Source organism: Oryzias latipes, chromosome 6 (genome assembly GCF_002234675.1).
Source record: "Oryzias latipes chromosome 6, ASM223467v1".
Lineage (NCBI taxonomy): Eukaryota > Metazoa > Chordata > Actinopteri > Beloniformes > Adrianichthyidae > Oryzias > Oryzias latipes.
The window spans coordinates 5,550,788-5,563,663 of NC_019864.2; the positions used below are offsets into that span (position 1 = coordinate 5,550,788).

Genomic DNA, 12,876 nt, shown 5'->3' on the forward strand with positions numbered 1-12,876 from the left:
TTGACCTTCTTGCACTGTGCTGCCATAAACTTTATGATGCTGAACTCTACCTCGCCTACATCCCATACCTCTTCTGCCTCTGATATGCTGAAACTTTCAACTGCTTTTCTTTCAGGTGGCAAAGTGGTATTTTAAAGACTTCCACTTCTTGCTTGTGGGTGTGATTTGCCTCGCCACATCCATTGAAAAATGGGGCCTGCATCGCAGGATTGCATTGAGACTTGTCACACTGGTGGGAGTCAACCCTGCGTGGTAAGCACCTACCTCCCATGTTTCTTGTGTGTTTCTGCTGTTTTACCCTGTGCTAATGACATGTTGATGTTGTTGGTGGCTTTATATTCCACCAATCCCTTTAGAAAAAGCAAAACAAAATTCAAGCAAAATAGTTATATGAGAGAGCTGAAAAACCTATTCAATTAAATGGTTAATAAGGGCATATGTGAAAACATTTATTGAGAAGACCTGGGGGGTATTCCAGGAATTATGTTTAAACTACCCTGACTTTAACCCTGAACTCTGGCTGAAATCTGCCTGAACTTGCTTACTCTGGGTATGTCGGTTCCAAAAGACTGGATATGAGTTGGCGTCATTACACTCGACTTGGTAACCCTGGGTTAATGCACGTGCATGTCAAGTACATAAAGACATTCTCAATAAATATATATATATATATATATATATATATATATATATATATATATATATATATATATATATATGTATATATATATATATATATATACACATATATATATATATATATGTGTATATATATATAACTTATCCAATTTTGCCAACTTTAAGGAATTAGTTCCATTGGTAACAATTGAGTTAAATTTATTCAACTTAATTTCTTACGTCTATAAAACTCAATAGTTGTTAATACAACTTACATATTTATTTAACTAAATGTCATATTATTCCATTTCAAGCAACATCCTAGGCCACATTTACACTGCAGGTCTTGATGCCCATATCCGATTTTCTGACTATATCCGATTTTTTTGATGACCCGCTTACATCATCTTTTAAAAGTGACCCATATCCGATTTTTGCATTTACACTATACAATGCTGAAACTATCAAACGTAGATGTTCTGAGGACTACGTAACGTAGAAGCATGTCCTCGAACAGCAAAATCAGCACACAAAAGCACCTTAATGAGTCATGTGATCTCAGTTGGTGGTGTCCTGAGTTGACGTCACTGACGTACGACTCGCATTTACTGGGGAATATCCGATTTGTCTGCTTACATGGCACACGCAAATGCACGTATCCGATTTATTTCCACATATGAATGAGGCCTGTATCCGATCTGAGAGAATCGGAATCCATGCGCTTTTTTCCTGCTAACACGTTCACCGGTCATATCATATCATATCTGTGCCACGAGAGAAAGAAAATCGGAATTGGATCACTTGAACCATGCAGTGTAAATGCGGCCCTATATAACAGGAAGACCACTGAGTTATTGTGGCACGAAATTTATTATGGTTTAAAGCAGTGCTTCTCAATTATTATATGCAAGGCTCCCCCGGGAAAAAAATTTTTTTGCCCCCCCCCACACACACACACACACACACTCGCCGCAGTGACAATATATATTAGGTTAGTATCCATAAAAATTGTGTAAATATACCTAAAGTTGTATTTTTAACATTAACAAAAGAAAAAAAGAAATATAAATCCACTTTCAATGAATATTAACTTGATTTTGCCACAGAAACCCTGTTCTAGTTTAAAACAGAAAAGAAGTTTAATGTGCCTGAAATAAAAAATCTGTCTGTCCATATTTAAACTAGAGTAAAATAATTCAATCAATAAATAATATTGAATGTAACTTGATCTGAAACATCAACACAGCAGCACCAATATATTTAATGTTTTTAGTCTGAAGAAATAGATAAAACCATCTTGTTGATTTATTTTTTCTAAATGATGGATTGTTGATTTAGGATCTCATAAAGTGCAGCTGTTTTCCTGCATTACCTGATGTCTGTATGTCAAATACTAACACCAACTTAACCACAGGCAGACAAAGAATACATTGATAGAAAATAAAGACAGGTCATCAAAATGTCTACAATAGTTAATAAAGAATGACATTATTAGCATGAGCTGAGTGATCTAAAGGCACGCCATGATCCTGGTGTTGCTCAATGGAGGCAGCTCTCCGCATGCCTCGTTCCACCTGGCAGCCTGAGCCAACTACCCCTCCCCTGTCCTTCTCACACACGCGTGTGACAGGATAGGGGAGCAGCTACAGGGACGGCAGTTCACAGTATCAGGCTGTTACAAACTCTGTCATATAACAGACTATAGGAAACCAATAGTGGCACCGATTTTTTTCCAAGCACTGAACCGCTGCCGCAACTACCCCCCATTCAATTTGCGCCCCCGTATTACCTGTCCATAAAACCGTTGCTACTGCGCTGGGATGCCGGGGGGGGGCACTCCACTATTTGAGAAGCATTGGTTAAAAGTAATATTAGTGTTGTGCGATTTTACTTAAAGATCCAGGAAAATGTGTTTCCAACACGTTATTGTAGCATGATAGGTCACAAATAAAGTAAATTAAGATTAAAAATGTATTTCTGAATATTTCTTTTTCCAAACTGTTGTGAATCAGGAGCTGACAATAAAAATGCTGTTTGAAATAGCAATGCAACCTACTGTACAATAAGCAGGAACAACCTCCCTCCTATTTGGATGCATCCACCATGCTGTTCATGACCTCGAAATGCTTCGAGGATAGTGAGATCTGAATTTTAGCCAGAGAGAAAGGATGGTTTGAGCGAGGAGTGAAAGAAGCCATTTTTTTTCAAGAAGGTTAACCCTTCTCTTAATAAAAATGGTGGTCTCAGGTTTATTCTTCCATCCATCTACAGCAGTGTTCTGAAACCAAACAAACTGAACCAGTTCCACCGCGGTCATTAACAGCTAAAAGAGATGACCAGGTTGGGGATGGAGTCACTGTCTCCCCAACCCCAGCTGAGGACAAAGGACTCCTACGGCCCGAAACCATGTAGTCTAAGTAGACGATACCATCCAGTTTCAGGTCTGACTCCTCCCCCATGAGCACATAGAAACCAGCTCTTTTACCAGCTTTTTCAGAATTGACAAAGCTTTTTGGATAAGAGGTGACACGTCTTCAACTTAAAAAAACCAAAACAAGTCCAGATGACAACCTTCAAACCTACAACTATGATGGAATACCTGGATAAATGAGAGTCTTCTTAGACTTAAAGTCACATGCTCCGATATTCTGAAATCAGATGGGCAAGAATAGAATAGTTGTCCTCACTAAAAATATCTGGTAAAATAAAATGCAACATTATCGACCATGTCCATGTAGGACAATACCCTTCAAAAAATGTTGAAAACAAAGAAGACTTGCAGAACAGCTAATTATATTAAGTGAGGACTAAAAGTATATAAAAATGAAAGACGCTTGGATTCCGACTTTTCTCATTTAATACTAGGCTCTTACTGAATTCTTTGTTTAGGTTGATGCTGGGGTTCATGTCTGGCTGTGCCTTGCTCTCCATGTGGGTCCAAAACACCTCTGCTGTGACTATGGTGATGCCCATCGTGGAAGCCGTCCTCCAACAGATCCTGAGGGCCAAAGAGGGTCAATGTTCAGGAAAAGACAACCCCAATCTGGAATTGGATGGTAGCTGGAAAACACAAACAACTGTTTTACTCATCTTTTTCCACAATAAGTTCATTGTGGGAAATTATTTAGAACTCAAAGGACAACAACCTGAATTTGTTTTTAAATACTACAGGCCTGTGAACATGCATTTAAGTAAACAGTTTCTAAAAACATCTAATAGGACCTACTGTCTTCTAGCAACAAGGGTGCCCTTCTCTCATTTACACTGAAACAAAGTCAAGTTAGGCCATTATAGGTTAAGCACCACAGAAATTTAGGTTGCAGTTTTTAAAGGGTAAACTGGATTCTTTTCTTTGTTTGCGTACAAAAGAGGCTGCAGTCATCAACATGTTAAACAATGGATGGTTTGTAACTGAAATTAAAGCTTTTTCACCACCCAACCAAGATTTATGAGAAGGCAAAATAAAGGGTTAGAGGATGGCAGATAATTTGCTGTGGCGCCCCCTAAAGGGAACAGCTAAAAGACCAAAACGAATGTTCTCAACATTTGTAATAATTTTAACAAGTTGATTAACTGGGTAGAAACACTGTCATTCACACAAGCATAACTGTTTAGCAAAAACGAACCACCAATATTTTGAAGTTGGTTTAAAAAATGTTTTGGGTTGGAATGCGGTGACTTGTGTTTTACTTATGTACTTATGGTCTTACTTACAAACAATATTGATGTATATGATAATATATTACCTTTGGCAAACAAAAAAATATAAATTTTTAATTAAATATTAGTTTTTTTCCTGAGCTTTTTTCCAACCTGGAAGTAAGACAGCTTATTCTCTGAGGTACTGCTTTTTGCTTTTCATGACGTCAACCTATAGCCGGCCTCGGCAGCGTGTCCGCGTCTCGCCCAGGAAGACAAACAACATTCAAACTTTTGCAAAGATGTATGTGCATATTGTGCATGTAAAAGGAAAGGATTTTTCCCAAACCTGCTAGCTCAGCTGAGAAAGTAGGTGTTTGTGTTAGCTTGGGGGCGGGGTTGGCAGCGCAGATTCCTCCTGGAAGGGGCTGTTCCTCTTTGGTCTACGTCAGCTCGTGTTAACCCACTAGTTTTCGTGGGTTAGGAGGGGCTGGTGCTCCGAGATCAGGTTTTAGAAGAATACCACAAGAGGCATAAACAGATCAAAATTCCGCTTTGGGATTTCTTTTCAAGAGGAATGAACATTAATTTACACTTAGAAGCTCAAAAAACTGATTTTGCATGGTATAGGCTGATTTAAACACAGAAGCCCAAAACGCAGTTTCATGAAAGTTTACATAGACTGAACATTGAAAGTGGCCGCTTGAACACATGTTGCTGTGCCCAGTGTGAATGTAGCTTAAGAGAACTGGAATGAGCGAGTCATCCATAGAAAACAGCTTAATTCTGTCTCCAACAAAATAAGGTCATTCAAGTCAACTGGATTGTTTTGTAATCATTGAAATTTCGTCTCTACTCAGTCACCTGACCTTTATCATTGTCATTCCTCATACTGTCGGACAGTCATGCAATACATTTCACTGCATATTATACTATGTGTTCATATCTATGTGACAAATAACATTCGAAATTAGTCACCGCTTTTCCATTATATGAATGCTGTCAATTGAAGCCAGACGGGGTTAGTAAGCAGTAATTGGTCCAAGTCAGTCTCCATTTAAATTTCTATCAGTAAAGGTTGAGGCCAGCAGGCTCCACATGATTTTATTGAGGCATCTGATTGGCCAATCTATATTTAAATAACTTGCAATAAAGAAATAATATTGTGAAAAAATAGGACTAGCAAGAACATGTTAGAAAAATGTAGCCTGTCAAGACATTCTGGTTCAGGTCATTCTGACAAATAGAATGGCTGTTTATTTTCTATAGAAGTCAATGGGATTTTGGCTTGTGAGTGGGGAGTGGTAACTCAGTCCAGTTCTATTATAAAGTCAATGGTCCAAGTCATCTCAATCTGCTTCCCTGCACTTATCTCCTAAACATCTACCATGAGCTGTTCCTCTGCTATATTCATTCCTGATCCATCCATTCTCATCATTCCCCAAAGAGAACCTCAACATCTTTATCACACAAGCACAATTTGAATGATGAAAATTTTACCTGAGTCTGTTGTTTTTACAGAAACTGACATCTCTAATGAAAAGAAAAAACAACCTAAGAGGTAAGTGGAAAAACTGTAACTTTTTTTTCAAATGTTTTTTATACTGTAGACTTGAATATGTGTCATTGATCTAAATTTTTTCTCTTATTGTTCTGTTTGCTAGTAACGGGATGCAGCCGCATGTTTTAAAAGAGACTTTTGTTCAAATCCAACCAGTCTCCCAGCCTGACACAGCTGAGGTACTAAAACTACAAGTCATTGTCATTGCTTTCGCAATTGAAAATATCCTTGTCTTTGTAAGGTACATTTTATGCTTTTTGCATCTGGGTTATTCAGCATTTGTTTAAGGCTTGGGGTGCAAAAGGTCAATGACAGATTCCACGGATTTGTAGAAGTATTTGAATATCTTTTTAACTCTGAACAAATCTTTCAAAAAAATCACAAATGCATTTTAATTCTTTGTCACGTGCTATCTAGTGAGATTTAACTAAAGCAGGCTCTGCCAGAGCTCATTTTAGGAGTGATGGGGGCAGCTGTAGTCTGGCTGAGGGCACGTCTCGACATCACGTCACATTATTTTTGGAATAGTTCAAATAAACTGCCCAAAGCAACCTATTTTGTTCAATTTCAGGTCTTAATTTTAGAACATGGTTACTTTTTTAAATTAGCTAGTGAAGAAATGTGTAACAAATTCTTTAACCCTCGTGCTATCCTAGGCACTTTACCATTTGGAGTTGGGTGATCTAGACCAGTGTTTTTCAACCTTTTCTGAGCCACGGCACACTTTAACCTTAAAAAAAATCCCGCGGCACACCAGCATCCAAAAATTAAAAAAAAAGGAGAAACTCATAGTCTGTATTGATCTACAGCCCCTGCACAATCTCACATGCTTTTTTGAGATAATTGTTACAGAAAAAGCTGGAAACTGCAGCTGTTTTTTTCTAAAAGATGCAATAAAAGTTAAGTTAGAAGATTTAAAAACAGTTTTTGTGTTCGTTAGTTTCAAGACGTTTAACAACAGATCTCCTTTTGCGCTGTCACTCTCACAACCCAATGCATCATGGGAAATGTAGTGCATAAAACGGCCGAAGATCGGTTTTCGGAGCTTCATTGTTTTGTTCACTTGTTCCACGGTCTGATACCGGATTCTGTGGAAAGCTACAGCGCAAAAGACGAGCTTTAGCTGGTATTTCTGTTAGAACTGAGCGACTTTACGAGCTAAATCGGGACAAGGAAGTGAAGACTTTAAGCCCTTCTGATTGGTCAGACCGATGACATGTGATTAACCCCCCCAACACGGGACTTTTCCAAAATACAGCCGAAGGTGCAGCTGAATCGCGGTACGTCATTCTTATCAAAATGTCTTTAATAAAATAAAATAAACGCAAAGAAAAGGTATTTTACGATCTTTTATATTCCTAACTCCTCAGTGTTTTATCAGGGCCTGTTTGGATGAACAGAGAGCTAAAATCCTGGAGATGGGAAATGTTTTTAGATCAGTTAATGAGGGCAATTTCCCACGGCACACTTGGCCATCTCCCACGGCACACTAGTGTGCCGCGGCACACTGGTTGAAAAACACTGATCTAGACCCACTAGACAGTGCTCTGAACTTTTTTCTTCAATGATTTGTGATCTTCACTGGTGTCCATGGATTACATGAAATCTTTCCACCTTTATCCACCTTTGTCATGGTAGGAAAACACGTCATTGTAAGGGTGGGTCATCTAAGATAGCACAAGGGTAAAAAAAAGATCATGTGGGAAGCATAGCAAGCATTTTACCACTAAATGATTGTCAGCAGAATGATCATCAAATCCTCCATATCTTCAAAATGGTCTAATCAATACAAATTAAGCCTTTACGATGTTTACTGCCACTAGCCACAGGGGTTGCAAGCCAGTAACTTCTGTGCCGGTCCCAAGCCCGGATAAATAGAGAGGGTTGCGTCAGGAAGGGCATCCGGCGTAAAAATTGCCAAAATAACCATGCGAATCATCCACAACACTTTAGACATACCGGATCGGTCGAGGCCCGGGTTAACAACGACCGCCACCGATGCTGTTAACCTACAGGGTGTCGGTGGAAATTTGACTACTGTTGGTGGAAGAAAGAGGGGAGGCAGAAGGGTCCGTGGCCAGAGAGAGAAGGGAAAAGGCAGGAACATAGGTTTGAGAATAGGGACTCTTAACGTTGGCACAATGACAGGGAAAGGCAGAGAGCTGGCAGACATGATGGAGAGAAGGAAGGTAGATGTACTGTGTGTGCAGGAGACAAGGTGGAAGGGCAGCAAGGCACGTAGTATTGGAGGAGGATACAAACTTTTCTATCATGGTGTTGATAGGAAGAGAAACGGGGTAGGAGTGATTCTGAAGGGGGAGTTTGTAAACAGTGTTCTAGAGGTGAAAAGAGTCTCAGACAGGATGATGAGCCTAAAGTTAGAAATTGAAGGGGTGATGGTGAATGTAGTCAGTGGGTATGCGCCACAGGTTGGCTGTGAGTTAGAAGTGAAGGAGAGATTCTGGAGTGAGTTGGATGAGGTCATAGAGAGTTTTCCCAGAGGAGAGAGAGTTGTTATTGGAGCAGACTTTAATGGGCATGTTGGTGAGGGCAACAGAGGTGATGAGGAGGTGATGGGCAGGTTTGGTGTGAAGGAAAGGAATCTGGAGGGACAGATGGTGGTGGACTTTGCGAAGAGGATGGAAATGGCTGTAGTCAACACTTACTTCCAGAAGAGAGAGGAACATAGAGTGACATACAGAAGTGGAGGTAGGAGTACTCAGGTGGACTACATCCTATGTAGACGAGGTCATTTGAGAGAGGTTAATGACTGCAAAGTGGTGGTAGGAGAGAGTGTAGCCAGACAGCATCGCATGGTGGTGTGTAAGATGACTCTGGAGGTCAGGAAGAAGAAGAGAGGGAAAACAGAAAAGAAGACCAAGTGGTGGAAGCTACAGAATGAAGAAACTTGTGAGGAATTTAGGCAGAAGTTGAGGCAGGTCCTGGGTGGTCAGGATGAGCTTCCAGATGACTGGGAAACTACAGCAGAGATTATCAGGGAAACAGGTAGGAAGGTGCTAGGTGTGTCATCTGGAAAGAGGAAAGACGGTAAAGAGACTTGGTGGTGGAATGAGGAAGTACAGGAATGCGTCCAGAGGAAGAGGTTGGCTAAAAGGAAGTGGGATGTAGAAAGGACTGAGGAAGGTAGACAGGAGTACAAGGAAGCGCAGCGTAGAGTGAAGAGAGAGGTGGCAAAGGCCAAACAGAAAGCTTACGATGAGCTTTATGACAGGTTAGACACAAAGGAAGGAGAGAAGGACTTGTACAGGCTAGCCAGACAGAGAGACAGAGATGGGAAGGACGTGCAACAGATAAGGGTGATTAAGGACAGAGATGGAAAGGTGCTAACAACCCAAGAGAGTGTACAGAAAAGATGGAAGGAGTATTTTGAGGAGCTGATGAACGAGGAAAATGACAGGGAAAGAAGGGAGGAAGATGTGGTTGTTGTGGAGCAGGAAGTAGCAGAGATTGGAAAGGATGAGGTTAGGAAGGCTCTGAAAAGGATGAAGAGCGGAAAGGCCGTTGGTCCTGATGACCTACCTGTGGAGGTATGGAAGTGCCTAGGAGAGACAGCAGTGGAATTTCTAACAAGGTTGTTCAATAGGATTTTAGAGAGTGAGAAGATGCCTGAGGAATGGAGGAGAAGCGTTCTGGTCCCGATCTTTAAAAACAAGGGTGACATGCAGAACTGCAGCAACTATAGAGGAATAAAGTTGATGAGCCACACAATGAAGCTGTGGGAAAGAGTAGTGGAAGCCAGGCTTAGGAAGAAGGTGGAGATCTGTGAGCAGCAGTATGGTTTCATGCCCCGTAAGAGCACCACTGATGCCATTTTTGCTTTGAGAATGTTGATGGAAAAGTACAGAGAAGGTCAGAAGGAGCTGCATTGTGTGTTCGTAGATTTAGAGAAGGCGTATGACAGGGTGCCGAGGGAGGAGCTGTGGTACTGTATGAGGTCGTCTGGAGTGGCAGAGAAGTATGTCAGAGTGGTTCAGGACATGTATGAGAGAAGTATGACGGTGGTGAGATGTGCTGTAGGTCAGACAGAGGAGTTCAAGGTGGAGGTGGGACTACACCAAGGATCAGCTTTGAGTCCTTTTTTGTTTGCTATGCTGATGGACAGGCTGACAGACGAGGTAAGACAGGAATCTCCCTGGACAATGATGTTTGCTGATGACATTGTAATTTGCAGTGAGAGTAGAGAGCAGGTGGAGGAACAGCTAGAGAGGTGGAGGTTTGCTCTGGAAAGAAGAGGTATGAAGGTCAGTCGTAGTAAGACAGAATACATGTGTCTGAACGAGAGGGATCAAGGTAGAAGCGTTAGGTTACAGGGGACTGAGGTGAAGAAGGTGCAGGAGTTTAAGTACTTGGGGTCAACAGTTCAGTGTGATGGGGAGTGTGGAAAAGAGGTGAAGAGGCGAGTCCAGGCAGGTTGGAGCGGTTGGAGGAAAGTGTCAGGAGTGTTGTGTGACAGAAGAGTGCCAACAAGACTCAAAGGAAAGGTGTACAAGACAGTGGTGAGACCAGCTCTGCTCTATGGGTTAGAGACGGTAGCAGTGAGACAGAGACAAGAGGCTGAGATGGAGGTAGCGGAGATGAAGATGTTGAGGTTCTCCTTAGGAGTGACCAGGTTAGACAGGATGAGGAACGAGTACATCAGAGGGACGGCTCATGTTGCCTGTGTTAGCGACAAAGTCAGAGAAGCCAGACTGAGATGGTTTGGACATGTTCAGAGGAGGGATAGTGGATATATTGGTAGAAGGATGTTGGAGATGGAGCTGCCTGGCAGGAGGGCAAGAGGACGGCCAAAGAGGAGATACATGGATGTCTTAACAGAGGACATGAAGTTGGCTAACGTTAGGGTAGAAGATGTTCATGATAGAGTGAGGTGGAAAAGGATGATTCGCTGTGGCGACCCCTGATGGGAAAAGCCGAAAGAGAAAGAAGACTGTGATCAGAGACTTTTTTCTCTGGTCACAGTAAAGTGAAATCTATTTCAGGATTTTTATGACCAGCAATTTTATCACCTTGTAAAATCTTAAGTTTAGTGTAATATCACAAGATTGTTTGAGATGAAAGTCATAAACAGAAAAACAGGAAACAGATAAACCCTCAGGATGAAATTAATTGTTGTTTCTCCTACTTTGAATTGAGTACAGCACTCCACAAAGCTAGTAAAACACAATCCCACACTATTTCCCTTGAACACAAATGCCAACCACAGTGCCAACTATGTGCACAAACAGTTAGTTTAATGTCCAGGCAGGTACTCCTTAAAAAAATTGGAATGTTTATTAAAAAAGTTCAATAATTTTTGCCAGTCATTTCAAAGAAGGACTCTTATATATTGTAATAAATCATTATACATAAATAGCAATATTTCAAATATTTTATTGCCTTACAGGTAACAAAGAAAATTCTATGTTATTTAACTTGAGAAATCTAGAAAGAGTTCCTAAATCTTAAACTAGTCTCTCAGTCTGGATCAGTGGCTACGTAACCACGGGAAAGAATTCTGACTTGACAGACAATCAGAAGAAAGTCATCAATACCCTTCACAAAAGGGGGGGCAAGCCCAAAGGTCATATTAGTTGTTCACAAACTGAGATGATTTGATGAAAGGTAATTTTCATATAATTTGGAAGTCAAGATCCCACAGTTTGGAGGAAAAGTGAAGAAGCACACAATCTATGTTGCTTGAACTCCAGTGTGAAGACACAATCGGTGATGGTTTGGGAGCCTTGTCAGTGTTGGTCTTCTTTTTACTGAAGTCCTCAGTCAATCAAACATCTAACATGAAATTCTACAGGATTTTTTGCTGCCCTCTTCTGTCAAGCTTTCTGAAGATGCATCAATGAAAAAATACTTCAAAAGTAATGAGCAACAAATAAACATCAGAGTTTTCCCACCCAAGCCCTCAGGTCAGACTGCCCTTTGTGTTTTCCATTCTACCTGGCTTTAACACATCTGGATTTTATGGCTGTCTTTGTAAAGTCTCGACAAAGGTTAATGAGGAATGAATCAGATGTTTTTGAGCAAAGTAGCACTGAAAACATCCAGGACAGTGTGGCTTCAGGACCAAGGTTGGGAAACACTGATCTATATATAATTTAGAAGTCTTACTTTTCAAAATTAGTCACAAAACTGTTTCAAGATTATTTTATTGAACTACCTGTGTTTTAGTGTTAATTATTACGTTTTCCGTACTATTGTAACTGAAAGATTCCGTAGGGCGTCTGTGCTCAGAGTGTAGTATTCAATCATCTGAGTAAGTTCTCTGTTTAATGAATATCAACTGGAGAACGTGAAAAAAAACAAAATTTTGTTTATTGTGCAGATCATAATCTATGAGTGTTTTGTCAGTCAGTAAGTAGTGGGTGTATTTTTGCTGTTTTTCTAAAGATGTATTGCTATCTCATTGTTGTTTTCAGGCTGCAGTTCCAATGCATGAAGCAATGAACAGCAGGAAACAGGACCTTATGATGTGCAAAGCCATGTCCATTGGCATTGCATACTCATCAAACATCGGTGGCATCACTACAATTCCGGGAACCTCTCCCAACCTAATCTTCTCTGAATATCTCAACCAGTGGGTGGCTGTCCATCTGAGTTCAATCCATGTCCATGTAACAAAGAAAAGGCATCAATTCAGACTTAGGTTTTCAACATCTGAACATTTAGAAAGAATTTTTTTTCACTTGATTTGAATATGATAGTGGTGCCCGTCATATTTCATATATTTTCATGATATTAAAAATGTATATATGACTACCTGATCTTAGCCAAAATAAATAGAAAATAATTTATTAACTAATTCCTATTTTTATTGATTTCTTGCTACATTTATTTTTGTTTCTACTTGAAAGTAAAACACGGTTTAATACCATATTTTGGCATAGATGAAATGGACCAACCATCAATTATGCTTACTGATCATAAAAATGTGAATACATTCTTAAAAGTAGCAATAAGTCGCTTAAACTGACTCTGTACAAATATTTAAGAAAAAGATTAATGGATGTAATTGAAAAAGACTATTTTAATTTGACATTAGAAAA

The 12,876-nt window shown here is 40.1% G+C and overlaps 1 protein-coding gene across 1 annotated transcript in view; it reads left to right on the forward strand.

The window, feature by feature from the left end:
- Window positions 1-12,876, forward strand: part of slc13a1 (solute carrier family 13 member 1) — a 41,712-nt gene that overhangs the window by 14,398 nt on the left and 14,438 nt on the right. The window contains exons 4-8 of the mRNA XM_011475720.3: window positions 116-252; window positions 3,508-3,674; window positions 5,779-5,818; window positions 5,922-5,997; window positions 12,250-12,407. Of these exons, the coding sequence (XP_011474022.1) occupies window positions 116-252; window positions 3,508-3,674; window positions 5,779-5,818; window positions 5,922-5,997; window positions 12,250-12,407 (578 nt within the window). The remainder of the gene's footprint in view (window positions 1-115; window positions 253-3,507; window positions 3,675-5,778; window positions 5,819-5,921; window positions 5,998-12,249; window positions 12,408-12,876) is intronic.